General features: G+C 64.3%; 5 protein-coding genes across 13 annotated transcripts; 2 read left to right on the forward strand and 3 right to left on the reverse strand.

Moving 5' to 3' along the window:
* Nucleotides 1-329: 329 nt before the first annotated feature.
* Nucleotides 330-4,154, reverse strand: CENPX (centromere protein X). Of its 4 annotated transcripts, none has more exons than XM_072940095.1 (5): nucleotides 4,045-4,154; nucleotides 1,553-1,604; nucleotides 1,313-1,366; nucleotides 948-1,033; nucleotides 330-838 (listed from the first exon to the last, which is right to left on the reverse strand). In XM_072940095.1, exons 1-5 carry the CDS (start codon nucleotides 4,072-4,074, stop codon nucleotides 494-496), a joined length of 567 nt encoding a protein of 188 aa, XP_072796196.1. In that variant the 5' UTR covers nucleotides 4,075-4,154; the 3' UTR covers nucleotides 330-493. The 4 variants fall into 4 exon arrangements, with proteins under 4 accessions (XP_072796196.1, XP_072796195.1, XP_072796198.1 ...); XM_072940094.1 differs by having other exon boundaries at nucleotides 948-1,036; XM_072940097.1 differs by having other exon boundaries at nucleotides 705-853.
* A 105-nt stretch (nucleotides 4,155-4,259) lies between these two features.
* LRRC45 (leucine rich repeat containing 45) lies at nucleotides 4,260-11,979 on the forward strand. Of its 3 annotated transcripts, none has more exons than XM_072939887.1 (17): nucleotides 4,260-4,967; nucleotides 5,564-5,625; nucleotides 5,980-6,050; nucleotides 6,315-6,493; nucleotides 6,702-6,830; nucleotides 7,569-7,681; nucleotides 8,022-8,080; nucleotides 8,338-8,415; nucleotides 8,705-8,840; nucleotides 8,938-9,015; nucleotides 9,105-9,216; nucleotides 9,317-9,387; nucleotides 9,874-9,966; nucleotides 10,072-10,164; nucleotides 10,704-10,874; nucleotides 10,956-11,103; nucleotides 11,337-11,979. In XM_072939887.1, exons 1-17 carry the CDS (start codon nucleotides 4,748-4,750, stop codon nucleotides 11,531-11,533), a joined length of 2,010 nt encoding a protein of 669 aa, XP_072795988.1. In that variant the 5' UTR covers nucleotides 4,260-4,747; the 3' UTR covers nucleotides 11,534-11,979. The 3 variants fall into 3 exon arrangements, with proteins under 3 accessions (XP_072795988.1, XP_072795989.1, XP_015090603.2); XM_072939888.1 differs by having other exon boundaries at nucleotides 8,705-8,801; nucleotides 10,701-10,874; XM_015235117.3 differs by having other exon boundaries at nucleotides 4,261-4,967; nucleotides 10,701-10,874.
* Nucleotides 11,980-12,102: 123 nt separating this feature from the next.
* RAC3 (Rac family small GTPase 3) lies at nucleotides 12,103-15,094 on the forward strand. 4 transcript variants are annotated; one of them, XM_072939890.1, is made up of 6 exons: nucleotides 12,103-12,286; nucleotides 13,292-13,363; nucleotides 13,544-13,661; nucleotides 13,791-13,853; nucleotides 14,311-14,470; nucleotides 14,589-15,094. In XM_072939890.1, the coding sequence occupies exons 1-6, from the start codon at nucleotides 12,264-12,266 to the stop codon at nucleotides 14,717-14,719; spliced, it is 567 nt and encodes a 188-aa protein (XP_072795991.1). In that variant the 5' UTR covers nucleotides 12,103-12,263; the 3' UTR covers nucleotides 14,720-15,094. The 4 variants fall into 4 exon arrangements, with proteins under 4 accessions (XP_072795991.1, XP_072795993.1, XP_072795992.1 ...); XM_072939892.1 differs by lacking the exon at nucleotides 12,103-12,286 and adding an exon at nucleotides 12,299-12,635 and having other exon boundaries at nucleotides 14,311-14,474; XM_072939891.1 differs by lacking the exon at nucleotides 12,103-12,286 and adding an exon at nucleotides 12,303-12,635 and having other exon boundaries at nucleotides 13,791-13,817.
* A 1,396-nt stretch (nucleotides 15,095-16,490) lies between these two features.
* On the reverse strand, nucleotides 16,491-18,431 carry LOC102530407 (L-xylulose reductase). Its single transcript, XM_072940098.1, has 8 exons — nucleotides 18,302-18,431; nucleotides 18,107-18,204; nucleotides 17,472-17,626; nucleotides 17,333-17,375; nucleotides 17,161-17,260; nucleotides 17,004-17,068; nucleotides 16,795-16,912; nucleotides 16,491-16,687 (listed from the first exon to the last, which is right to left on the reverse strand). The coding sequence occupies exons 1-8, from the start codon at nucleotides 18,351-18,353 to the stop codon at nucleotides 16,584-16,586; spliced, it is 735 nt and encodes a 244-aa protein (XP_072796199.1). The 5' UTR covers nucleotides 18,354-18,431; the 3' UTR covers nucleotides 16,491-16,583.
* Nucleotides 18,432-20,536: 2,105 nt separating this feature from the next.
* Nucleotides 20,537-22,678, reverse strand: LOC107033084 (carbonyl reductase [NADPH] 2). Its single transcript, XM_072940099.1, is given in 9 exon segments — nucleotides 20,537-20,895; nucleotides 20,989-21,106; nucleotides 21,280-21,344; nucleotides 21,476-21,575; nucleotides 21,668-21,710; nucleotides 21,803-21,839; nucleotides 21,842-21,956; nucleotides 22,048-22,145; nucleotides 22,611-22,678. Coding segments are annotated over 9 exon segments (789 nt in total). The 5' UTR covers nucleotides 22,663-22,678; the 3' UTR covers nucleotides 20,537-20,734.
* Between the last annotated feature and the right edge of the window lie 819 nt (nucleotides 22,679-23,497).

Here is a 23,497-nt window from a genome sequence, read left to right on the forward strand (position 1 = left end):
CAGCCAGGCTTTGCAGACCCAGCTTCTCGCAGGTCCCAGGCAGGTCCCAGGTAAGCGTGGCCGGGTCAACCTGCCTGGCCCTGGAGTTGCCCCGGGCCAGCGGTTCTTCCCAGGGGTGTGACCCCCAGCAGCCCTGCCCACACGTTCCTGGGCCTGCCTGCCGGCCAGCAGTAACACCCCACACCCACAGCCGCCCTGTGGCACAGGCACCATCCCGGGCGAGCAGCCACACGTGTGGGGCTCTGCGCGAGCGCCAGGCCCGTGCACGGCAGGATGCTCACACGTGAAGCAACTCGACTTGGGGTGATTAATGGCAACAGGAGGCTGTGCCTGGGGAGGTGGCTTTGATTTATTGACGTTGCTTTGTGGGAACAAACTTAGAGTTCAGGGCAGCATCTTCTGGGAGGAACATCAAATGGCTTGAAGGTGACTTACGAACTTTGATGTCAGTGCAGAACCACGCACTTCCGTTTGTCTGCGGGGTACATACGGGCTAACTGCTTGGGCAACGGTCCCGCTCTTCCTGGCACCTGCTCCCCAAAGACCAAGTGCTTCTCAGCTGCCCCAGGAGGCGCAAGGGGAGGGCACCTGCCCAGGTTCCCCACTCAGGCCCCCATCCTGTCAGTGACCCCCCATCTGCTGTGTCCAGGCTGTCAGCAGCAGGGAGAGAGGACAATGGGGAAGGGCGGTGCGCTTGCTGGGACCTGGCCAGTCTTCGGAGCTGGAGAACCTGGAGGATCAGCAGCTCCCGCCCCGTCTGAAGCCAGAAGCCATGGAGAACACGTGGACATGGGACTTGCTGGTGACTCGGACAGGCTGCCAGTGAGGGTGGACACCCCTAGAAGTCCAGAAGCTGTGGAGGGAGGGGCACTCAGGGCCTCGTGGGTGCGTGCCAGCTCATCCCCCACACCCCCTCCGCCAGGCCTTGTTGCCGGAGGCCCACCTACCAGCTGAGGCAGCACTTTCTCCAGCTGGTCCACGTCCACGCAGCCCAGCTCCTCCGCCTGGGCCTGCCGCACGCTGCGGATGGCTGCTTCTACCGCAACACAGGAGGGAAGTAAGGCTGGGGGGCTGGAACCCCAAACCCCCCAGGCCTCAGTCCTGGTGGCTCCTCCACCCCTGTGCCAGCTGACAGCTCAGAAGACAGCCTGAGGCCACTGAAACACGGGGCTTTCCAGGGACACAGCTTAGGTGCTCGTGGGAAAAATGGGAAAAATGTTTTGGTTTCTCCACAGAAACCAGAGGGATCATGAATGGTCTGCACAGGAGCGGGTGGGACACCAGGGGACGCTGCCAGGGCCCCTCTGCTCACCTACGACAAAGATCTTCAGGAGCTCCGCCGTGAGCTGCAGTGCGTCCCCACTGACTGCAAGGTGAAGGGGGTGTTAGGGGACATGCACCCCCTCCCTGCCCCACTTCTGACCTGGCTCGGCCCTGCTGGTGCCCTTCAGCCCCCTCCCCAGCACTCCCTGAGGCCCTGGCCCCTGCAGAGCTACAGTGGAGCCCCCGGGCCTGGCAGCCCCCCAGCCCCCCCCCCCCCGCCATCACACACCTTTGGTCTTGTCCTCTTTAAAGTGCAGGTGCAGTAGCTTGCTCACGAGTTCCTGCGGGAACGCAGTGGGCATCAGTGTGCCACTGCCCCCCACCCTGCCTCACCCCCAGCTGCTGCAGACCCCTTAGGCATTTAGTTCTGGATGGGATGGGGTTGTGATTTCCAGCTGGAAACGCTCTGACAGTGGGGCCTCTCCTGGGGTGGGGGGAAATCTCCAGAACCAGAAATTAGACGCGTGTGGCAGACAGGTGCCTGCCCGCTGTTTTCCGGGGCTCCAGCCCTCCTGGGATCCAGACCAGTCTGGTGCTCCTGCCCCCAGGAACCAGGTGCTCTCCCCACAGTGGCCTCTTTACAGGCCAGTCCATGCCACCAGCACTGCCTAGCTTTGCCAGACCCTGCTCCAGGCACTGGGTCAGCTCCATCCCAGGTCCCTCCCTGGAGCCTGCTGCGTGGGGAGTAAGGGAATCTTCCCGTAACAGAGAAGGGCATTGTGGGAGCCACAGAGCTGGGTAGGGGCCGGGCTCCTCCATCAATGAGCAGTCAAGATGCGGGACAAGGGGGATGGGACAAGGGGAGGTCAGGGCCAAGACTCCTCAAGGCGGAGGCTTGAGCCCTAAAGAATGCTGCCACTAAGCAGAAGTGGATTCTGGGTCCCAGCAATGCAGGCGCTCAGCTGGGGACATGTTGCATGAGGCGCCCAAGCAGAGTGGCCAGTGAGTGGCTGTGACTGAGAGAAGGTCGAAGTTGGGGGGTGAGGATCTGGGAGGTGGCCACACGTGGGTGGGCGAGGGAGGCTGCCCAGGACAGGAAGCGGCTAGAAGAGGTTGCAAATGAGCCGGCAGAGCAGAACGCCAGGGTGGCAGGAGGACACCAGCTGTGGGCACCCAGCAGCCCAGCAACAGGGTGTCATGCAGGGATGGTGAGCTGGGGACCCATCAGGCCTCTAGCCTTGGTCACAGGCAGTGGCATCCCTGGCCCAGTGCAGCTCAGTAGAGCTGAGAGCAGAGTGGAGTGTGCGAGGGAGCAGGGCTTGGGCTCGGGACGGTAAGAGCTTGCCACAGGTCACTTGGGGCAGTGGCTGCAGTGGCCTCACCCTCCCAGCAGTGACCTGTGAGCTTGGCGCCACCTGCTGGTCCTTGCTGTGTCCCTGAAAGGTACCAGAAAAGGCCCAGGGGGCTCTACTGCCCCACCTGCTCCCAGACCCTGAGGAAGAGCTAACTCAGCCAGGCTGCTGCACTGGGGGCAGTTGCATGAGCTTGTCGTGACAATTAAAGGAAGCAGCACCAGCTGGGAGAGGAGGTTCCATAAGCTTGCAGAGAGCAGGATGGGATGTGGGGTGCAGTCAGCCTTTGCCCCACTGCATGGAGGTACCACGACCCCTCCCTCCCTGTCACCCTGGTCCAGGACAGCCCTGAACCTGGGTGATGACCACAACCCCAGCTCGGGCCAAAGCCCTTGGGGTGGACTCCAGGGCTGCCCAGGACCGTGGGAAGGAGGCCCAGGCAAGTGCTCCCCTCTGCAGCCGTCATGGTGGGGGGCTCCTACAACCCCGCCAGTCACCCAGTCGCAGTGATTTTCCCTTTGACATCACTAACCCCTTTCAGACCAGGGCAGAGTAGTGATCCTGGGTGATAAGAGGAAAAACCCTCACTGGGGGCTGGCTGCACAAGGAAGTGCTCACAGGGGCTGTGACCCTCCCTCCCGCCCCAGGTCCACAAAGGCCTGATGGCAAGGGCTCAGGGCCTACTGACCTTAGAGCAGGGCAACAAAGTGAGACTCAGAGCCCACTCACAGCCTGCAGGGTATGGGAGCCAGCGGACCTCGCTACCCGCCTACCCAGAGACGCACCCGCCAGGTGCAGAGCAAAGGGGCAGACTCTGGAGGCGGATGGTCCCACTGGTAAGTGGAAGTAGTGGCTGAGCAGTTAAGTGGGCTAACCTATGTTAAGTGCGTGGAACAGTGCCTGCCTGTGCGAGGTGTGGAGCTAAGAAAAGCACTGGTGGAGCCAGACACCCCAGACGACACAGCCGGCCGGACTCGGGTGAAGCGCAAAGCACAGAGCGGGCGTGACAGGGAAGAGGCCAAAAGTAAGCTTTAGAGGACGCAGGGATGTGACTACCAGCGAGCTGGGCCGCTCTCTGCTAGAGCACCTAGGGAGTCCCCGGCATTTCCGCCGGCACTTGCAGACCCTCACCCTCTTGCCGCAGACCAGGCTGCCTACCAACGTTCTGCTACCCGGCCGCGAGACCCCATCCACGGAGGATGAAGGGCGCGCGCGGTGGGGGTCGTGGCCGGATCCTGGGGAAGGGCCCACCCTAGAAGGCACCGGCCGGCAGCGCGGGGGCTGGCTCGGAACCCGCACGTGGGTCACCCAGCCGGCGGGGCTGCGGAGTCCTCGCCAGACCCGCGCCAGCGCCGGTCCCCCGCCCTGCCCGGCGCCCCCAGCCCGCTCCCCTCGCCCGCTCCCCCCGGCCCCGCGGGCCCTCTCTCACTTTCCGGAAGCCCGCGCCGGTTTCCTCCATGACTGCGGCCAAGACGCGCGCCTTCCGAAGCCCCGCCCCTGCGCCTTCAGCCAATGAGCCCTGAGCGCGCCTCCCGGAGCCCCGCCCTCGCGCCTCCAGCCAGTGGGCTCGCCGCGCGCGCCCGCTCGTTTGCCCTAATTGGGCCTCGGTGAGCCCCACTCCCCCGCAGGGCCTCCTGGGAGTCGTAGCTTCCGCCAGGCCTTCCCGGCTTTCCCTGCTCTTCCTGGATACCGAGGCGCGCCGCGGCCGCGAAGGCCCGTGGCGAGCGGGCGGGGGTCCACGGCGCGAGGGCTGAGGCTGAGGGCCTGGAGCCCAGGGGCGCGTGCGACGCCCGGACCAGCCCCGGGGCTGGAGGCTTTGACCCCGAAGACGCCCTCCTCCCCGGTCCCCGGCTCCAGCGGTCCCCCGACTGGGAATCACCCGCCCCCGTCCTCTTGGGGCCTCCGCCTGTAGAACCAACTCAGTTTGCTCCTCGTTCCTCGGCTGCTGAGGACTTAGGGTCCCTGTGCTCCGCACTGCGCTGCCGGAGGCTCTCTGGAGGCCCCCGGGGGAGAGGCCCTGCCCTACCGCCGACAGGGGCAGGAGCCCCGAGCAAGGGCCAGCAGTCTGCTCCCCCGGCTTCCGGCCCTAGCTGGTGAGCGTTCGGGGGAGGCCCTGCTGGCACTCCAGGGACATGGAGGAGCTCCGGCGCGCCTACAGCCGGCTGTGTAAGGAGAGCGGGGCCGAGCCGCAGGAGCGTGTCCTGCAGCAATTGCAGGAGCTGTCCCGGGGCCGGCTGGACCTGGCCACACAGAGCCTGACAGTGGACAGCTGCAGGGCCCTGGGCAAGCTGTTGCAGAAGGGGTCACTGCTGACCGAGCTCATCCTGAGTGACTGCATGCTGAGCGAGGAAGGTGGGCACCGCAGGGCTGGCAGAGGCCAGGGCAGCCCTTCCAACTTCAGAGTTGAGGCTGGAGTCGAGCCCCGTGCTTCAGGGCAGCCTTTCTGGCTCTGCCTCGCTGCTTGCTTGCTGCACACGCCCGGTCCTTAGTGCTTGGCAGCCTCCAGCAAGGAATTCTCTGTCCTCCCACCCCAACCCTTCCCCGAGGTTTCTCCCCTTTACTGTAGTTACAGCAAGCAGCAGCAGCATCTGCCCGTGAAAACTGTGAGCAGAGGGCTGTTTCTCTGTAGGGTCCCTCCACTTAGAGTCCCAGCACGGGTCAGCAGGCTGACTCTGCTCTTGGCAGATTTTTTTTTCCTGAAGTTTCATTTTACTTATTTTGATGGAGGTACTGGGGATTGAACCCAGGACCTCGTGCATGCTAGGCACACATTCTGCCACTGAGCTGTACCTACCCCCTCCGCAATGTGCCACAGTGAGTAAGGTGACCCATTTTTGCATGAACCCTGACTAATGGGGGCCACCGGGACGTCCTTCCCTGACGTTGGGGGAGCTGCCCCCAGATGGAGCTACCAAGGGGGGGAGAGTGACTGCCCTGCTGTCTTCCAGGGGCCGCACTGCTGCTGCAGGGGCTGTGTGTCAACACCGTGGTGCGGTTTCTGGATCTAAAGGTGGGTGGATTTGTGCTCAGGGGCGTGCCACCTGAGAAGAGGGTAGAGGAGATACAGGTGTCCTGGCAGCCAGGGGTCCAGATGGCAGCAGAGACCCCTTCTGTAAGCACTTGGCACACAGGCCCTGCACCGTTTTCTCATGGTCTCTTGCTTGGGGGCCAGTGTCTGGAGGGTGGGAATGTGAGTTCCAGAGCGTCCACACCAGGAGCCCTCCTGTGGTCAGGGGAAGCAGAACCTGACAGGGGCCACATCTTCTGTCTAGAGCTCTCGTGGCCTTGCCCACTGCCTGACCATGGACGTCAGAGCCCAGCCCGGGGTGGTGGGGAGTGACTGGCTGGCCTCTTCCTTTCCTAGGGCAATAACCTTCGAGCCACAGGGACCGAGGCACTGGGAAAACTCCTCCGACAGAACAGGTCCATTCAGAGGTAGCGTGGGGGTCCCTGCCCTCGCTGCCCTCAACCACGGTTCTAGGTTGGCTCCAGAGAACGTGGTTCTGCAACATGAGAGAGCTCTCTCCTTCACTCCAGTCTTTTGTCTTTCCCACTTATGGGTGGGGAGTAGGTGGGAGCAGGCGGCTCCAGCCTGAAAGTGCCAGAGACCCCCAAGCTAGCACCCCTCCTCACCCCCTCGGAGCCTGTGGGAGCAGGATGCCCTCCAGTGCCATGACCTCACACCCCTGCTTCCCGCAGCCTCACCCTGGAGTGGAACAGCCTGGGCACCTGGGAAGAAGCCTTCGCCACCTTCTGTGGGGCCCTGGCGGCCAACAGCGCCCTGCGGCAGCTGGACCTCCGCAACAACCAGATCAGCCACAAGGGCGCCGAGGAGCTGGCCCTGGCCCTGAAGAGCAACGCCAGCCTTCAGCAGCTGGGTGAGGCCACCCGGTACTGCCCTCCCAGGTCCTCAGGCCCAGCCAGGCCGTCTGGGTCTTGGGGTGGGGGTGGGGGTTGCATCTCCTGCTCCTCGATCTGTGGCTGATCACAGGCAGCCCCGGCCCCACAAAGGAAACGGCTTAGCTGGCCTGGCCCTCCCACCCCCGCCAGGTGCTCTCTGTCCGGTGACAACAGGTTTCCTTTCAGACCTGCGCTGGAATCACATCGGCCTCCTTGGTGGCCGCGCCCTGGTGAACTGTCTCCCCAGCAACAGAACCCTGTGGAGGCTGGAGCTGGCTGGGAACAGCATCCCCGGGGATGTCCTCAGAGCTGTGGGTATGGGCGTGCGGGCTGCTGGCAGCTTCCAGCACTTGGAGCAGGTCATGAGCGTGAAGCTGATCCCCTCTGACAGAGGCCTAGCCACCCAGGGTGGGCGGCTCAGCCAGAGCGCGTGAGCGCATCAGGACTGTAGCCCGTTAAAACCAGAGCGAGCGCTGACTGCCCGGCGCTGCTCCCGTCCTGACACCGACAACTCACTCCCATGGCTCCTTGTCCTGCCAGCAGCGCCGGCCACCTGAGGGCCCAAGCTTGGGCTGGAATCTAGTGTGGGGTCACCCTGCTGCTGGGTCTGCCCAACACGTGGCCTCGCCCACTTGGTCCTTGGCCCTGCCTCCAGCTGTTGTCATTGCTTCTGGTCCCATGGCTGCTTCTGGCTGGCTCCTGTCCTGGATCTCTCTAGAACCTGAAACCTGAGCTCAGCAGTAACCTCTTGAAAGTCAGGCAGTGTGTCTTTGATATTTGGGGCAGAGCCCAAGTGCCCACCTCTTGTGGAAGTGGAGCAGCCTCCTCCACCGCTTCCTGTGCATCCCCCTGCCATGTGCCTCCCAAGCTCCTGGCCTCACCGTCACCCCCACCTCTGCTGAGCCCCTCATCTGCTAGTGCCCTGAGGGGTCTGTCTGACTTGTGGGGTGAGACACTGCCTTGCACGGGGCCTTCTGGGCATGGGGTTCGGCCGGCCGTCAGCCACTCCCAAGGCTCAGCACCCCTGGTAGATGACTTGGCTTTTTCCAACAGAGCAGGCCATGGACCACAACCAGGACCGGCAGACCGCCTTCCGGGAGAACCAGGCCCGCACCCACGTGCTCAGCAAGGAGGTGCAGCACCTGCGGGAAGAGAAATCCAAGCAGGTGAGAGTGGCACCATCTCTGACCGCAGACGCCTACCCGGCCGCAACCCCAGCCCTGCCCTGTGGATGAAGGGCCCCCCCTTGGCCCAGTGCCAGGGCCATCACACTCCTTTGGCCCTGGAACCTCTCCAAACAGCCCACCCAGGCCCAGGAGGCAGCCTCTTGTTTGGTGCCCTCTGGCTGGGTGGGTGGGTTCCCCTTCATGGGACCCATCCTCCGTTTGGATGGGGCTGAGCCGCTTGGTGTCCTGCTGCCTCAGTGCATGTTGGCCACCTTCCCGCCCGCATGGGCAGCGGGCAGGCTCTGGACCCCGACGGGGTTCTGTCCGGTTCTGTCCCCAGTTTCTGGACTTGATGGAGACAATTGACAGGCAGAGAGAAGAGATGGCACGGAGCAGTAGGTGAGCATGGCCCCAGAACTAGGGGCAGAGGGGCGGGGCGGTGGAGGTGCCCGGGGTTCGAGTCCGGCTCTAGCCTCCGAGTGACCTCACCTGTGGTCGTGGGGTGTATTCCCTGAGCCAGTGGGCTGGAGGGTCAGAGGCAGCACCGAGCACATTCTCAGCCCACTGTGTGAGCATGACGACCAGCGGCTGCTACAGGGCCAACCCCGGAGAGGCTCTGGGGCTTGGGCTTCGTGGACCTTCCTCTTGGCCCGCAGGGCATCAGCAGTGCGTGTAGGGCAGCTTCAGGAAGCCCTGGATGAGAGGCACTCCGTCATCAAAGCCCTCAAGGCCAAGTAAGGAGGAACAGAGCACAGGACTGGGGTCGGGGGTGCTTTGGAACACTTTAGAGACCTGCCCACAGGGCAGAGGAGGACCGTCCAGGCAAGGACTCAAGACCCCAGTGTACAAAGTAGAAGTGGGAAGCGGCTGGGGTGCTGACTTGGGAAGGCTTTTTGGAGGAGCCGAGTGTTAGCTGGGTAGAGACCTGGCACGAGTTAGAACAGCAAGGCCTTAGCAAGGCTGGAGGCGGGGCCGGGGCGGAGCTCACAGCCTGCTGGCAAGGCTGGCTCTTCCTCCTTGCAGGCTGCAGATGGCAGAGGCCGCCCTGGCTCTGTCGGAGCAGAAGGCCCGGGACCTGGGGGAGCTCCTGGCCGCTGCAGAACAGGAACGTCGGAGCCAGGCACAGAGACAGGCGAAGGAGCACAGGCTGGAGCAGCAGGCGGGCAGGGAGGGCTGGGCGGCAGGCGGGCGTGGGGCAGGCAGATGGGGCGTGGCGGCGGGTGGCCAGTGACGCCCTTTCCCTGTCTCACCCCCAGGAAGCTGCAGAGCGGGAGTCAAAGCTCTTCAGAGACTTGTCTGCTGCCAATGAAAAGAACCTGCTTCTGCGAAACCAGGTCTGGGGGCGTGGGGCCAGGCGCCTGGAGAGCCCGGGGTGGGGCTTCGCGACAGGGACCCAAGCTTCCCTCCCTGGACACTGGCTCAGGTGGACGAGCTGGAGCGGAAGGCGAAGACTCAGCAGGAGCAGCTGTTCCTGGCCCGGCAGGAGCTGAGCAACACGGCTGCTGAGCTGAAGCTGCGGGCAGTCCAGGCCGAAGGTAGGCACACCAGGCCAGCTGCTGGGGCCTGGGGACGGGGACCCTGGGAGCCAGGGGGCCACCAGAGGAGCCCTGCCCACGCGATCCCCCGTGCTTCCAGAGCGCCTGGAGCTCGAGAAGAAGAGGTCCCGGCAGAGCCTGGAGGACTCGGAGCACTTGCGCTTCACGGAGGTTCCTCATTGGTCACGTTCTCTGGCCTTTGCCCCTCACGTCCCCACCAGGGCCTGTGGACACCTCGGTCTGACACAGTGTCAAGGCACACTCCCAGTGCGCTCCCCCAGGAGCCCGTGGGGCTCTGGTGGCAGTTTTCCACCAGTCCTGGCAGGTGTCAGACCCAGAACCTCCTGACCAGTTTCTAGAAGGGACCCTGACCGTGCTGTCACCCCAGTGCAAGCTGCCATGTGCTCCGTGCCATCGGGGGGTGGGGGGTGGACAGCGCTGGGATGGACCCTCCATCCTTGCTATCTGCAAGGACGCTTGGGGCAGCCCTTGCTTGGAAAGGTCAGATGAGGACACACGTCCCATCAGCACCACGTCCACCCCACCACAAGCCCCCACCTGGAAGGGTCCCCATGATTCACTTGCCTCCTGGGGTGGGGATCCAAAGAGCCGAAGGTGGGGGAGCCAGCCTGCCGGCCCCATCCCTGCGCCCCGCAGGTGGAACACATGACTCGGCACCTGGAGGAGAGTGAGAGGGCCATGCAGGAGAGGGTGCAGAGGCTGGAAGCCGCGCGGCTGTCCCTGGAGGAGGTGAGCTGGGCGCTGGAGCTCTGCCCTCCCCTGGGGAGGCCGGATGTGGCCGGGACGGGTTCCTGGGCCGCAGGAAGGACCCAGGGGTTGCTGTCTGTGGTGCAGGAGCTGAGCCGGGCTAAGGCAGCAGCGCTCAGTGAGCGGAGCCAAGCCGAGGAGGAGCTTGTCAAGGCCAAGAACCAAGTCCGTCTGGAGGAGGTGAGCCCAAGGCCGCTGCCTACTGCTGGCAGCGCCCACCATAGGGAGAGGTCTGAGGGGCTGCCAGGGGCTCTCTGGATTGTACGGCACCGCAGGCTTCAGGGGGCCAGATCAGGGCTGTCCCCTATCTCTGTAGGGAGGGAGTCGAGAATGGAAGCTCCAGGGGTGCAGGAGTGGGGAAGAGTCAGACCACATCTACCCCCCACAAATAGCCATCATCTTCCAGGCCCGTGGGGAAGGGGTTTGGCCCAAACGTGCAGCCCGTGATGGCATGGTGGAAGTGGGAGACCAGAGGGCAGGATGGCATCAGCCTGGGGCCTGGAGGAGGAGCCCGGGGAGAGTGGTCCCCAGAGGCTCCCCGTTCAAGCTGAGCCCATTCAGAGCAGTATTCGCAACAACTTTAGCGACAGTGCGGTTTCCACACAGCAAATAAAAGCTCCTCTCAGCCTGAAGCGGGGAGTAGGGGGTCACTGCCCACGTGAGCTCAGGGCCACGGGCCAAAAAGCAATTCACCAGCCCCTCCCCCATGCCTGCAGCAGCAGCGCCTGGCTCACCTGGAGGAGAAGCTGCGGCTGCTGGCGCAGGCGCGGGATGAGGCTCAGAGCGCCTGCCTGCAGCAGAAGCAGACGGTGGCCGATGCCCAGGCGAGGGCCAGCCAGCTGGGCCTGCAGGTGGAGGGCCTGCAGCGGCGCCTGGAGGAGCTGCAGCAGGTAGCTGGGACTTTGAGGGCTACCGGGGGTGCCCCTGCCCCAGCCTCCATCTCACCCCCCACCCACCCACACGCTTGGCAGGAACTGAGCAACAAGGACCAAGAAAAGGTCGCCGAAGTGACCAGGGTGCGGGTGGAGCTGCAGGAGCAGAAAGGCCGCCTGAAGGCTGAGCTGACGGCCCAGGAGGCGCTTAAGGAGAAGGTGGCAGCCCTGGAGCGCCAGCTGAAAGGTGAGCTGGGCCTGGAGACCCCCACAGAGAGTCTGCAGGACCTCCCTCACTGGGTCATCCCACAGGGGGCTGGCCTGGCCTGCCGAGCCTGGCTGAGGCCTCAGCTCCCGGAGGTCCTGGCACAAGAGGCAAGTGTGAGCAAGCCTGGTCCCCCAGCCCCCAGTGGGCTTCTGGAATGGCAGGCGCCCAGACAGCGCCCAGCGCCCCTTCCTCACCAAGCTTCCTCCCTGCAGTGATCGCGAGTGACCACCGGGAGGCACTGCTGGACAGGGAGAGTGAGAACGCCTCCCTCCGCGAGAAGCTTCGACTCAAGGAAGCAGAGATCGCCCGGATCCGGGATGAGGAGGCCCAGAGGGCCAGCTTTCTGCAAAATGCTGTCCTGGCTTATGTGCAAGGGTCCCCCCTGAGGACCCTGAGCCCCCAGAAATGAGGGGAGGCAGGAAAACTCCGAGCAGCAGGAAGGTGGCATCTGTTGGACGTCTGGGTCATACCGCTGCCCATCCCTTCCTCTCAAGGGACAGGCCATCCATCAGGCACGCCCGGGCTGTTTGGGCAGAGTCTACAGCTGGTGACTCGGAAAATCAGTGGCGGGGTGGATCTGAGAGCAGCCCCGCTGCGGGGGCCCAGAGGGCTGGCCAAGGGGGTTGGGGGTTGGAGTGGGCCCTGGCTCCTCCCCACTCCTTCGGTCCAGTCCCAGGGAGGAGGAGATGTGCCTGAGAGCACAGACCCTCATGGAAGACGGGGGGGAGCGGCCCTGAGCCCTACATGCCCCTCCGCCTCTGTTCAGTCACCTTCTAACAGCAACCCTGAGCTCAGCGGCCCCAGCGCGCCCTCTCTCCGGTAGTTCTGAAATACAGGCTTTTGTACTTTGTGATACATTTTGGTCCCAGAGCCTTTCTCCCACATCAGCCAGTACTCCCAAGGCTGGACCCTGCAGAAAATACCCTCTAGGTGTGGCTGGGTCACTCCCCACAACTGCTGCCAGATGGAGGTGGTGGTCTGGCTACTGCAGCAGACGGGAGGGGAGGGTGACAGCTGGGCCCGGGGTTGCCCGCCTTGGGGGCCTGTGGTGACTGCAAACACCAGTTGTCTCCAGCTGTCTCCTGGTTGAAGGGTGGGTGGACCCTGGGAGTGCTCTCCCTGCAAGAAACCCTGTGCGCATGGACCACCCAAACCTGTCCAGGTGGGTGGGAGCCGCCTGCCTGCGCGGTGCCTTAGTGTGGGTCACAGGAGCTCGGGGACCGGATCGGGGGGGATGCGTCATATCCCCGCCCCCCACCAGATTTCTCTGGAAGGCGCGTTGGTCTGGGTTCGGGGCGGGTCCGCGCCCCCCGCCCGCCCGACCGGCCGCGCTCGGCTGTCTCCGCGCCCGGCGCTCGGCGGCGCTCGGCTGTCTCCGGCCCCTCGGCTCGGCGCTCGGCTCCGGTCCGCGGCGGCTGCGGCGCCGGGCATTTCTCCGCAGCTCGGCTCACGGCCGCGCCCGCCCGGCCCGCGCCCATGCAGGCCATCAAGTGTGTGGTGGTCGGCGACGGGTGAGTGCGCGGCGCGGGGGCCGCTCGGCCGGGCACGCCGGGCAGGGGCGGCTCCAGGGACCCTCCCGCGCGGGGCGCTCGGCTCCCGGGCGCGGAGAGGGCGGCGCGCGCGGGCCCAGGACCCCGCCTCGGGGTCCGGCGGGGCGGCCCCAGCGCGCCCCCGACCACCCCACCGACCGTGGGCCCCGGGGGACCCAGCAGGGGCGGGAGGACGCGGTGGGGCGGGAGGACGCGGTGGGGCGGGACCCCCCCCCCCCCCCCCGGCTGGTCTCAGGGCTCCGGCCTCCAGCCCAGGCCCACCTGATGCTGCGGGCGGCCCGCGGCCCCGCCTGGCCTCTCAGTGGGTGGGGCCAGGCCTCTCACCTGGGCTGAACCTTCAGCCGGCCCCACCCTCGCCTGCCACCCTTCCGGCACCTGCCTGGAGCTGTGGGGCAGCACGCCCCAGCCCGCACCCACCACTCTGCTCCCCCTAGAGGCCTGCCTGCCCTGGTTTTCCTCCTCTATTCCTGGGTCGCTGGGGATCTGCTGGGCAGGGACCCCTGTCCCCACCCTGGGCAGCCTCACTTGGCTTGTGGCTCCGTGGGAGGGGATTGCCCTTGCTGGGCAGGGAGCTGGGGCGGGCTTGGAAGCAGCCTGGGCTCACCCTGTCTCCACAGCGCCGTGGGGAAGACCTGCTTGCTAATCAGCTACACGACCAACGCCTTCCCGGGAGAGTACATCCCCACCGTGTGAGCAGTTGTGGTGGGCTGGCCGGGTTGGTGTGGGGGGCGCAGGTGCCTGGGGGCCAGACCCACGTGGGCCCGGTCCGGGCTCCCCAGGTGGAGCTGAGGGGCCAGCTGGGCTCCAGCTCCGTGCGGGCCTGAGAGACCCAGCCGACCTTTTTCACCTTTCTCACTCCGCTCCTGCAGTTTCGACAACTACTCCGCCAATGTGATGGTTGACGGGAAGCCGGTCAACCTGGGGCTGTGGGACACTGCTGGGCAAGAGGACTACGACCGACTGCGGCCACTCTCCTACCCTCAGACAGTAGGCGACCACAGGGCTGGGAGGCTAGGTGGAGGCCCAGAGGTCCTGACGTGGGGGTGCTGGGGCCGGTGGCCCTTTGGAGCCTCCTGGACCACTTCCGCCTAGGCCTCTCCCTCCCTTTCTCCCAAGGATGTCTTTCTGATCTGCTTCTCCCTGGTGAGCCCAGCCTCCTTTGAGAATGTTCGAGCCAAGGTAGGGCAGGGCTGGACGAAGGGTTCATCCTCTGCCGGAGGGGGGGGGGCTGCCCAGAGAACTTGCCCTTACAGGGCAGGGGTCTCTTGCCTGAAGACCTTCCAGAGGCAGACTGTCCTTTGAAGGCAGAGGTGATGCCGTTCTGCTGGGCGTGGGGTCTGAAGGTGGTCCAGAGGGGTGACGAGGGGCCGGGGTGGGGCTGGAGTGGCGAGCTGCAAGGCCTTCAGGGGAGGGAGGGCCCTGACTGCGAGGCCCTGATGGGCCTGGAAACTTCCCGGCTGGGGATTTCTGTCCTTGGTCATCTCCCCACTGAACCCAGTGGTCACCCCGTGAAGAGGAACGATTCAGGGTGGGTCTAGGCGCCACAGGGAAGGGGCCCTTGGGAGCCATGGCCTGCTCTGGGCCAGACTGGGGTGAAGGCCCCAAGGAGCAGGGATCAGAGCCTCCATCCCCACAGTGGTACCCAGAGGTGCGGCACCACTGCCCCCACACACCCATCCTCCTGGTGGGCACCAAGCTGGACCTCCGAGACGACAAGGACACTGTCGAGCGGCTGCGGGACAAGAAGCTGGCGCCCATCACCTACCCCCAGGGCCTGGCTATGGCCAGGGAGATCGGTGAGTGGGCACCGCCAGACCAGCCAGCATGGGGAGCGGGGAAGAGAGGCATCCCCGTCTGCTGTGCGCCTGTGCCGCCCCCACTCCCTCAGCGTCCCCCGTCCCTCGCTGCCCCCAGGCTCTGTCAAGTACCTGGAGTGCTCAGCCCTGACCCAGCGGGGCCTGAAGACCGTGTTTGATGAGGCCATCCGGGCTGTTCTCTGCCCACCTCCCGTGAAAAAGCCGGGGAAGAAGTGCACGGTCTTCTAGAACCACACTTCTGGAGGCACAGCCCGTGCCCACCCATGTCTGTCCTGTCGAGTTGTTCGATGTCCCCTAGTCCGCGGTGGGGGAATGGTGTGGGTGGGGAGGGGAAGGAAGCATGGGGACCAGGCTGCTGTCCCTGGTGGCGGTGCTGGGGCTGGGAGGTCCTGTCCACCTCTTTCCAGGGGCACAGCTCCGGCCTCCCCTGGTCCCTACGGGAGGCCAGAAGGGAGCAGGGACTCCCTCAGGCTGCAGGGGCGGGCCCAGGGCAGCCCCAGGATGGGCTTCCCTGCTGGGGGAGTTTGGGGGGTGGGTTCTGTTCTTGTGCCCCAGGATGGGGCGGCCCTTTCTTATTTTATACAATAAACGTTCTCCACCATCTCCTGCCTGTCTGGCTGCCTGACCTGCTCCTCTCACCCTGCCTGCCCCTCTGCCCTCGGGTGCTCTGCCCCCAGTCCCCTTCCCAATTCGTGGGTACAGAGCAGGTGACCTTGATCCCCCAACCCTGGGCCAGAGAAGAAGGAAGAGCTTACTGAGCTGTCAGTTTCCAAAGGAGGGACCCAGATCATAGTGGGAGCAAATGCACTTGGCCCCTTCCGGATGAAGACAGCCCCTCTCATGTGGACGGGGCCTCTGGAGGGACTCGGCCTGGGGAGCAGGTGGGCTCTGTCTGCTTAAGCAGTTCCCAGGTGTGGCAGGGGGCAGTGTGGCCCCAACAGCCTAGGGCAAGGCTGTTCCGCCCAGTCTGGGGAACACTGAGCGGAGTCCCAAGGAGCCAGGCTGTGAGAAGGAAAGGCATCCAGGCAGAGGGGCCCATGAAGCTGTGGAGGTAGGACAAGCGTGGTGTGGACGGGGAGGAGGGACGGCAGGGAGCCTGCAGCCTGGGAGGGCCCGGGAGCCTGGCCTGGCACCAACTTCACCCCGAGGACACAGGGCACCACTCCTCCTGGGCAGACCCATGATGAGAAGGCCACACTCTGCTACCCAGACTGTGGGTCTCTGAGCCGACTGCTAAACCTCAGGAAATTTGCTGGCCAGCTTTTAAGCCGCTATTGTTAATAATTATATAAACTTACAACTAGTTCTGTCAAAGACACAATTTAACAAATGCTCAAAGCACATCACTTTCTAATTATTTTTGTACATTATTATCTGTGCTTTCGGGGTGGGGTCATTTAGAGCTACTGTGTCTGCGTGGTGGGGACACCAGGCAGAGGTGAGGGGTTCCCGCCTCTCCCCAGCGCCGCCTCAAGGACATCAAACAGGTGGGAGTATCTACACCATGGAAGTGGGCAAATTCTGCAGCTGGAACTTGTGCTGTGCCTGTGTTCAGTACATGGTGAATAACTCAAAAAGTTGAGGAAATGTTCTCAGCAGTTGAAAACCGTCTGATTCAGCAAAGAAGTCACTCGAGTCAACAAAGTAGTGACTTTCCAACACTGCCTCCTCAGTTCACTTCTGTCTTTTATGCGCTGACTTCCAGGAATCCCAGCCAATGTTTGTGTTCAAAACACTACTGCTTCCACCCCAGAGGCCTCTCTGGACCAGGTCAAAGGCCATCCTTGGTCAAATTCACTAGCCTCTTTAGGAGGTTCCATCTCCCAGCCCTGCCAGGGACTTAGCCAGGCCTGCAGACCTCAGGCTGGGGAGCCAGGCTGCCGCCCGGCCTGGGATGTGAGTTGAATGGGCATCTCTATCTGGGACTCACTCCCACACTCAGCCCTGAGCTCTGCATCTTCCAGCCACTCGACAGCAGCCTAGGAATCAGCATGCAGGCTGGGCAGAAGAGTCAGGTTTATTGGAGGGATGGAGAAGGGGACGGTTAAGGTGGGCTCAGCGTGGAACAGGAGTACGTGTGGGTGGAGGGGGCTCAGGTGGCCAGGAAGCCCCCATCCAGCGGCACAGTGGCGCCTGTGATCATGCTACTCCGGTCACTCAGTAGGAAGAGGATGGTGTCCACCACGTTCTCCACCTCTGCGGGCAGGATGGGGCTCAGGGTGTGGGTGAAGGGAGCTGCCCTCCCACCCCTCACCCAAGCAGGTTACTGGTATAATTCCCAGCTGGGCTCCTGCCCAACTCACCAGCAAACCTGCCAAGTGGGATGCGGTCCAGCATGGTCTTGGCCTTCTGGGGGTCGCTCCAGTTGGCCTGGCCCATGGGTGTCATCACCACTGTGGGGTTCACTGCGTTCACACGGATCTGCCCCGGGACAGTCAGGAAGTCAGCAAGGTGGGCTGGGACTCTCTGGGCAGGTGGGCTGGGGGATGGGAGGTCTCCCAGCGGGGCTCACCTTGTGTGGCCCAAGCTCCAGAGCCATCCCCTTGGTCAGCATGTCTAAGGCACTCTTGGTGGAGCCTGTGAGGGGGGACAGAGTGTGGAGAGCCTGAGCTGGGTGCTCAGGCCTGAGGGGAGGGACGGGGGGCAGGGAACAGCCAGGGTTGGCTCACTGTAGATGCTGTGGTTAGTCAGGGCACGCTGGGAGGCCTGGCTGGAGACATTCACGATGGATCCTGGGGCTCCCCGAGCTATCAAGCCTCGGGCCACGATCTAGAATTGCAGAGGGAGCATGAGGCAGAATGTCACCCACTAATTCCCACCCCTGCCCTGAAGGCAGCTCACCTGGGACACTTGGATGACAGCCCGAAGGTTCACATCGAAAGATCTGGAGGTAGGTATGGATAGACCCTGGTCAGGGACAGGGGCTGCTGCTGCAGGGGACAGCCCTTCCCCCCAGGGTCCTCCACCCTCACTGGCTCACATGTCACACGCCTCCTTGGTGACCTCCAGGAAGGGCTGCAGCAATGCCACGCCGGCATTGTTCACCAGCAGGTCCACGGGGCCCACGCCTTCCAGCGCTCGCTGTGTGGCCTCCCAGTCACCCAGGTCCACGCAGACAGGTTCTACCCCTGGGCACTAAGTGAGGGGTGGGGAGATCATCTACCAGAGGCTCCAAGAAAGCGTACAGCTGGGCATCTGCCACCAGTCGGAGGGGGGCTGGATCTGGGTGACTTTTCAGTCTCACAAGCAGAGAGGTTACGGGGCCCAGAGGAGCCAATAACCTTTTGGGGGCTCAGAATCCCAGGCTACTGCGGGGGACAGGGAGTTAACTGGGCCTCTGGATAACTCTGGGCTTGGGTAACAGGAACCTGACCCGCCTCCGGCCAGCCCACTTCCTCCCTGCGCCTGGGGAGCCTCTGGCCCCGGGCCAGCAAGACAGCCATTTCTGCCTCTTTCTAAATCCAGGGGGCGCCGTCATTCTCCCGACTAGTCGGCAGCCCACGGAGGCGGCGCGCCCGGGGAGGGAGGGTGGTTAGGGTCCTTGCTGAGCCCCAGGGCCCGGCGCCCGCGTGTCCCCGCCCGTCCCCCGCTGGGCTGGGACAGGGCGGCGCCTACCTCGCGGACCAGGCTGTCCAAGTCGGCCTGGGTCCGGCTCACAGCCACCACCTGCGCACCCACCGCGTGCAGCGCTTGGACCGTGCCGCGCCCGATGCCTGCGGGGAGCGCGGCTCAGGGCGAGCAACCCTCCCCGGCCGCCCCCAGCCGCCCCTCCAGCCTACCATTGTCCGCCCCTGGCCGACCCCAGCCCACCTTTGCCCGCCCCGGTGACAAGCGCCCGGCGCCCTGCGAGCCCCAGATCCATGAGGTCCGGCTTGGCCCTGCACTCTGCGGCCGCCCTACTGCGAGCCCAGGGGTCCAGGAGGGCGCGGGGCGGGGCGAGGCGGGCCAATCGCAGGGCGGTATTCTGGTGGGAGGCGGGGACATCCAAATAGCCTGCCCACGGAGGCGATTGGTCGAAATAGGTGGGCGTGGCCGGGGCGGGGCAGGCGGGGAGGGTCCCCGCCGGACACTGGGGCGGGGTTTTTCAAGCGGCTGGGTGGCGACCCTTCTACCCGGGGCGCTAAACTGGTTTAGCTGACCCTACCAGCATTTTTCCCTTACCAAGCTTATTAGAAAAAAACACAGGTGTGGTAGTTAATAGCAGAAAGAATGTGTAACTACACGCGAAATGGAGAACTCAGTGCCAACATTTTCTGTTTTGTTTCTGAGAAGAAAAATTTGGTGAAAAGGATCGCATGCTCTCCTCCCCCAGACCTGGGAGGGGCTCACGCCGGCTCACTTGTGCTCAGAGGGCAAGGGTTTAGATAACCCAATAAGCCTGAAGAAGAGGCCAAGACCAACTACCGTGGGCTTTAGCCTCAAAAGGAGTTGAAACTCTAGCTCACTTGGCCAGCCCACAGAAGGCCACAGCACTTTAAAAACGTGGGTAGGATGGGAGGGGATAAGCCTGGGGGTCACTGGGGTACACAGTGAACAGCAGAGGCAAACATTGCCCTGCAGCTTTAGGGCCAGTGACAGATGTATGTGTGCTCCTGTGCCCACGTATTTGCTGGCTCCCCCTGTAAAAGCTACTTTGTTCTGTGGGTCATGGTGGGAAAGTGAGAACCTTCTGAGGCCAGGAGTAGGGAATTGGTGATTGCAGGGCGGTCGGGTCACTGGGGCCAGAGAGGTGGACAGTCTGGAGAAGAGGATGGCCAGGTCCAGCAAGAGTCAGATCTGAGAAACGCCTGGCGGACAGCCAACAAGCCCCTACCAGACCTAGCCCTGTGGTGCAGCCCACACCCCCTGGCCACCCAGCACACCCTGCCTTCTGCTTCTAACCTTGGACCCTGCCCTCTGCCTGTCCCAGGCTGAGAGTGGGAGACAGCCCCCAGCCTGTCCTTCCTGAAAGGCCCATCTGCCCAGGTCCCTGCACTGGCTTTTCCTGGCCCCCGGAATGGTGTCCAGATCCTTTCACTTGTCTGTGCTCCTCACTGAGCCAGCTGGACTGACCCAAACCAACTCTGGCACAGACCTTGATTTAGGAGGCCCTGCAGCTGGCCAGAGTGGCCTCAGCACTCCTCACCCCTGCTCCATGCCCTCTGCTCTCCCAGCCCAGTGTACCAGTGCCTGGAGGGCCCCACCCCAGTCCCTCATCCCTTGCCCCCTTGCCCAGGGTTGGATACTGTGCCAGTCCAGCTGACTGGTCACCTCAGGCCTCGTCACACTCAGGACCTTGACCCATGCAAGCACAACTGAATCCCAGCAGGCCCTGCCTGCAAGACCCTCTAGCTGTTCAGGCTGCAGAGCTGTTGTGCCCAGATTCAGGCCACGGACAGTAGGTACAGCAGCAGCTGTGGACCCCTCCCCAGCTTGGGCTGCCCTCTCGTGGGTGGTCTTGTGGGGGAAGGTGTGCCCCAAGGTGGAGCTGGGTTCCTCAGGGTTGGATAAACTGTGCTGGCCCAGCACCCCGCCCCTCACGCCCAGGCTAAGCGTTCAGTCCCATCTCCCCTAGGGCTGGCCTATGGTCCAGGGCATCTCCCCAGACCCTCCTCAGACCCTCTCCCCTCCGCTGCCGGCAGTAGTCAAAGCGAAGACTCTGGGCTGAGGGGCGGAGCCAGAGCCGCAGGCAGGAAAGGTGGCCACAGGCTGCCCTCCGTCCTCTGCCCAGAGCTGGTTGGGTGTTTTGTCAGGGACCTGGATATGAGGAATCTCTTCCTTTGCCAGGAATCGCGGCCAGTCAGCTCAAAGGCAGGGTCAGCGGTGGAATGGGGGCATGTCGGGGTGCGCTTCGAATAGGCCACCTGCTCACTTCTTGGAAGGTGAATGTGCCCCCCAGCCCCGACCCTCCCCTTCCCAGCGTCGCGGCGAGCCCATCCAGAGCCCAGGGAACTCGCCTGCTGCAGGAGAATGGCCTGCGTTTATTTAGGCAAATCCACCCCGCACCGCAAAAGACGCAGTGGGTGGGGGCGACAGGGGCGGGGTCTCACGGCAGCGCGGGTGTGGGTGCCTGAAATGTGGAATGTCGTCTGGAAGTGGGGCGTGCTAGCGGGTCGGGAAGGGGAGCCCAGGCCAGTGGAGCCACGCAGTGGGGTGGGGGCGGCGGGCCCGGCGGCGGGCGCAGAGGGGTGGGCCGGGGGCGTGGCCGGGCGTGGGGCGGGGCCCGGTGTAGAAGCGCGGCGGGGCGGGGAGCGGGGCCGAGCGTCATCCGCCCGGCCGCCCGGCGCAGGGACATCTAGGAGGCCAGGTACCCGGCGTCCACGAGGATGCCCGGTACCCGGCGTCCACGAGGATGCCCGAGCCGCTGGTGGAGGCGCTGCGGTCGCTGAGCAGGAAGAGGATGCTGTTGACCACGTCTTCCACCTCTGCGGCGGGCGACGGGCGGGGTCAGCGCGGCTCGGCTCCGCTGGCTGAGCCTGGCCCCAGCCGCGCCCGCCGCTCCGCGAAGCCCCGCTGACCTGCAAACTTCTTCAGCGGGTGGCGCTCCTTCAGCTTTCGGGAAAAATCGGGGTCTGCCGAGACGAGCTGGCCCATGGCCGTCAGCACCACCGTGGGATTCACGGAGTTCACCCGGATCTGGGGCGGGGAGGCCGGAGGGGCAGCCTCAGGTGGCCGACGAGCCTCGCCCCACAGCCCCCACGTACCTCTGACACCCTCTGCCCAGTCCTCGCCCCCAGCCCCCAGCCTTACCCACCACCGGTTCCCCCCCAGGTCCGGGCCCCCGGCGCCCCGAGCGCCGCCACACGCACCTTGTATGGCCCCAGCTCCAAAGCCATGGCTTTGGTCAGCATGGTCATTGCGCCCTTGGTGGAGCCTGTGGACAGAGCGCAGCACCAAGGGCCCTTAGGGATTCAGCCCGTTTTGCGTGCGGCCCAGCCCGGGAGTCCAGCGGCTCCTGCATGGAGTGGGGTTCTGGGGGAGTCCAGGCTGGGCAGAGGGACTCACTGTAGACAGCTAGGTTGGGGAAGGTGACGTGGGCCACCATGCTGGAGACATTGACGATGGAGCCAGGCACTCCGCGGGCAATCATGCCTCGGGCCACCATCTGGAAGCCAAGAGAGGGGGCAGCCTGACCCCACCCAGCGCACCCCAACCTGGGCCACGTCCGTGCTAAGCCACACCCTCCCACCGGCGCACCTGGGACACCTGGAACACAGAGCGCAGGTTCACATCGAAGGACCTAGGGGCATTGCAGACAGACAGACAGTGGCCATGCCCGCTCTGCCTCCTCAGCAGCCCTCTCCCCAGTCCACCTCCTCTCCCACTCCCCACCTGTCAAAGGCCTCCTTGGTGACCTCCAGGAAGGGCGCATCAGCGCCACGGCAGCGTTGTTCACCAGCAGGTCCACGGGGCCCACGCCGCCCAGCATCTGCTCTGTGGCCTCCCAGTCACCCAGGTCCATGCACACAGGCTCTATCCCCGGGCACTGAGAGGAGGCATTGGCCAGTGACCAAAGGGATGGTTCTGGCAGGTTCTGAGGGTCACGGGCCTGGGCTGCAGGGGGCTGCACACCTCACCTCCTTGGAGAGACTGAACAGGTCGGCTTTGGTGCGGCTTATGGCCACCACTCTGGCTCCTGAGGCATGCAGGGCCTTCACAGTGTCGCGCCCAATCCCTGCAGGGGTGCAGATGGCAGGCAGATGGCCCAACACGTCTGGGTCAAGTCTGGGGCTGGGGGCTGCAGCTTTGCTGCTCAGGAAAGAGCAGTGAGAGGGCGCTGGCCCAGGAGGTGGTGGGGATCAGAGGCCCAGCACCTGGGGTCTGGCCAAGGGAGGCCCAGAGGGCAGCTCCTTCCTGCCAGGCTGGGGAAAGAGACCTGGGCTGCCCAGTCTGAAGGCTGCCCTTTCTGGAGGGGCCTTGCATTGAGCAGAGAGGGGCTCATGTCCGGTCCCAGTGGGGCCTGCTGGGTGGCGGGGAGCGGCCCAGGCCCCGGTCTGTGGCTCGGTGGGTGGAGTCGGGGGGCAGGTGCTGGCAGGACAGGCTGTGACAGGCATGAAGGGACACGCAGACCCCCAACATGGGACTGTGAGGCCTTAGGTCTGGCCTCTCCCACACCCCCACTTGCCCAGCTCACACCTACCTTTCCCTGCCCCTGTCACCAGGGCCCGAAGGCCACTGAAATTCAGCTGCATGATGCCAACTCCAAGCCTCTGTCCAACAGGAGAGGCAGGCGTGGAGGGTTTATAAGCCTGGGCTGGAGCGGGCTGGGTGGCAGTGGGGTGTGGTGTGTGGGCTGGCCCGAGGCAGGCAGCACCAGGCCGCCTTGCACTGCTTCCTTGTACACAGAAACCTGCCTCCCTGGAAGGGGCCACCCTCCTCACCCACAACCCAAAGATGCCAGCCAGAAGCTCCATCCTCGGTTTTGGAAAATAAATTAAAAAGAAACCCTGGTGTGGGTAATATGCCCCTTCCTGGCTGCTAGGGGAAGGTGGCCTGGAGCTGGCCCCTGCAGCCTTGGGCCAGTGCCCCGGGGTGATGACCAAGGCACACTGTGCTCAAGGCTGGCCCCCTACACCTGCCAACCCCGACCGCACCGTGGGGTCTAGGTTGGCCGACGAACTGAGCGCACCGGAGAGTCCTAACCCTGCTGCTTGCAGTCACCCACAGGATGGGTGGCTCTGCTCAGTGTGCCCACAGCCAGCTTCATGCAACCTTCTGTTCCTTCCACATGATTTCCTCCTGTTTCTGTGGATGTAAGTCAGCAAGGCCACGCAGTTCCTCTTGTGTGTGCCTCACGCCCTTTGTGGGTCTCACTGCATCTGTCACCCCCTGGGCCCTCCTGAGACTTGAGTCTGGTTGAGGGTTTGAAGCAGGAGAGGCGGAGGGCTGGGTGCTCTGAAGGACCAGCGGTTCCCTGCAAGGCACCTCAGGGTGGCGGTCTCAGGTTCTTCAGGCAAAGCGGCCCAGACTGGGCTCCAGGGAAGGGGCTGGAAGGGCTGCTTCCACTGGGAGAGGAGGCCCAGCACA

Source organism: Vicugna pacos, chromosome 16, assembly GCF_048564905.1.
Source record: "Vicugna pacos chromosome 16, VicPac4, whole genome shotgun sequence".
NCBI lineage: Eukaryota > Metazoa > Chordata > Mammalia > Artiodactyla > Camelidae > Vicugna > Vicugna pacos.

Coding starts and splice junctions, on each gene's coding strand:
- CENPX (XM_072940094.1), bottom strand. CDS start 4,074: ATGGAGGAAACCGGCGCGGGCTTCCGGAAA. Junction 1,605..4,044: donor CCGGCGCGGGCTTCCGGAAA/GTGAGAGAGGGC, acceptor GCGTTCCCGCAG/GAACTCGTGAGCAAGCTACT. Junction 1,367..1,552: donor TAAAGAGGACAAGACCAAAG/GTGTGTGATGGC, acceptor TTCACCTTGCAG/TCAGTGGGGACGCACTGCAG.
- LRRC45 (XM_015235117.3), top strand. CDS start 4,748: ATGGAGGAGCTCCGGCGCGCCTACAGCCGGCTGTGTAAGGAGAGCGGG. Junction 6,831..7,568: donor GGATGTCCTCAGAGCTGTGG/GTATGGGCGTGC, acceptor TTTTTCCAACAG/AGCAGGCCATGGACCACAAC. Junction 9,388..9,873: donor AGCACTTGCGCTTCACGGAG/GTTCCTCATTGG, acceptor TGCGCCCCGCAG/GTGGAACACATGACTCGGCA.
- RAC3 (XM_072939889.1), top strand. CDS start 12,601: ATGCAGGCCATCAAGTGTGTGGTGGTCGGCGACGG. Junction 13,364..13,543: donor GGAGAGTACATCCCCACCGT/GTGAGCAGTTGT, acceptor CCGCTCCTGCAG/TTTCGACAACTACTCCGCCA. Junction 13,662..13,790: donor CACTCTCCTACCCTCAGACA/GTAGGCGACCAC, acceptor CTTTCTCCCAAG/GATGTCTTTCTGATCTGCTT.
- LOC102530407 (XM_072940098.1), bottom strand. CDS start 18,353: ATGGATCTGGGGCTCGCAGGGCGCCGGGCGCTTGTCACCGGGGCGGGC. Junction 17,069..17,160: donor GACTAACCACAGCATCTACA/GTGAGCCAACCC, acceptor CCCCCCTCACAG/GCTCCACCAAGAGTGCCTTA. Junction 16,688..16,794: donor CCCACTTGGCAGGTTTGCTG/GTGAGTTGGGCA, acceptor TCCTGCCCGCAG/AGGTGGAGAACGTGGTGGAC.